We start from the raw sequence: 1,874 nt of genomic DNA on the forward strand, positions 1-1,874 counted from the left end.
ATTCACAATCAAGGGGGATTTATTCCCGAGCTACAGAGTTAGTTCAATATTTGCAAATCAATCAACATGATGCAACATATTTAAAAAAAAGAAAGAATTAGTACCATATGATCATCTCAATAGTTAGAGAAAAAGTATTAGACAAAATGCAGTAACCCTTCTTGATAAACCCTCTACAAAGTAGGGTTAGATGGAACTTACTTCAACATCATAAAAACCATATACAAAACAGCAACTGCTAATACCATCCTCATTAAGGAAAAACTGAGAGCTTTTTCTCTATGGTAAGGAACAAGACAGGGATATCCATTCCCACTATTCCTATTTAACATAATACTGAAAGTCTTAGCCTCAGCGATTAGACAGCAAAAAGAATTAAAAAGGCACCCAAAATGGCAAGGAAGAATTCAGACTTTCAATATTTGCAGAGGACATGATACTCTATGTAGAAAACTCAAAGGATTCTACAAAAAAATATGTAGAACTAATATATGAATTCAGCAAAGTTGCAAGATTTAAAATCAATGTATAGAAATCTTTTGCATTTCTGTACAATAATAATGAAGCAGAAGAAAAATAAATCAAGAAATCTATCCCACTTACAATTGCACCAAAAACAATAAGATACTTAGGAATAAATCTAACCAAAGAGGTCAAACATCTGTACTCTGAAAACTATAGAATACACATGAAAGAAATTGAAGAGGACATTAAAAAAAAAAAAGAGGAGGCGTGCGGGAAGATGGCTGAGCCGGTGCCGAAGTCGGTGCTGTTCGTGTGTCTGGGTAACACCTGTCCGTCACCCATTGCAGAAGCAGTGTTCAGAAAACTTGTAACTGACCAAAAGCTGTCAGATCATTGGAGGGTAGACAGTGCAGAGACATCCATGTATGAAATAGGAAACCCTCCTGATTACCGAGAGCAGAGTTGCATGAAGAAGCATGGCATCCCCATGAGTCACACTGCCTGGCAGGTTACCAAGGAAGACTTTGCCACATTCAATTATATACTGTGTATGGATGAAAGCAATCTGAGAGACTTGAATAGAAAAAGTAATCAAATTAAAAACTGCAAAGCTAAAATTGAGCTACTTGGGAGCTATGATCCACAAAACCAACTCATTATTGAAGACCCCTATTATTCCGACTTCGAGATTGTCTACCAGCAGTGTGTGAGGTGCTGCAAGGCCTTCCTGGAGAAGGCCTGTTAAGGCCCCACCCGTGCTCCCTTGGTGCCCAGCTGGGCCCCGCAGGCTCTCCTGTAAGGCCGAGTGCCTCCTTCACTCAACCCTCGGTTTCTTACCTTAAGTCATTGTAGATGGAAATGTTACTGTACTTGACAGACAAATAAAAATGTCTCATGCAGACAACAAAAAAAAAGGAAAAATATTCCAAGCTCATGGATTGTAAGAAAAAAAAATTGCCAAAATGTCTATATTACCCCCAAGCAATCTACAGGTTTAATGCAATCCCTATCAAAATAACAGCAGCATTTTTCACAGAGATAGAACAAACAATCCTTAAAATTTGTACGAAACCAGAAAAGACCTCAAATAGCTAAAGAAATACTAAAAAAGAAGAGGAAAACAATGCATCATGATTCTGGACTTCAAGCTATATTACTAAGCTGTAGTCATCAAAACAGTATGGTACTAGCACAAAGACACACACACACATTGATCACTTGAGGAGAATAGAAAATCCAGAAATGGACCACAACTCTATGGTGAACGAATTTCTGACAAAGCAGGAAGAACATCCCATGGAAAAAAGACAGTTTCTTCAACAAATAGCGTTCAGAAAACTGGAGAGCAACATGCAGAAACGTGAACTTGGAACAGTTTCTTACACCATACAAATATAAAAATATTTTAT

At 37.6% G+C, this 1,874-nt stretch overlaps 1 protein-coding gene across 1 annotated transcript; it reads left to right on the top strand.

The window, feature by feature from the left end:
- Window positions 1–740: 740 nt before the first annotated feature.
- LOC116862562 (low molecular weight phosphotyrosine protein phosphatase-like) lies at window positions 741–1,210 on the top strand. Its single transcript, XM_032849914.1, has one exon. The coding sequence runs from the start codon at window positions 743–745 to the stop codon at window positions 1,208–1,210; it is 468 nt and encodes a 155-aa protein (XP_032705805.1). The 5' UTR covers window positions 741–742.
- Window positions 1,211–1,874: the final 664 nt, after the last annotated feature.

The sequence above is a fragment of the Lontra canadensis genome, unplaced genomic scaffold, assembly GCF_010015895.1.
Source record: "Lontra canadensis isolate GAN:19392208 unplaced genomic scaffold, GSC_riverotter_1.0 scaffold259, whole genome shotgun sequence".
Classification (NCBI taxonomy): Eukaryota; Metazoa; Chordata; class Mammalia; order Carnivora; family Mustelidae; genus Lontra; species Lontra canadensis.

Excerpts from the sequence above, each read along its gene's own strand:
- LOC116862562 (XM_032849914.1), top strand. The coding sequence starts at position 743 with ATGGCTGAGCCGGTGCCGAAGTCGGTGCTGTTCGTGTGTCTGGGTAAC.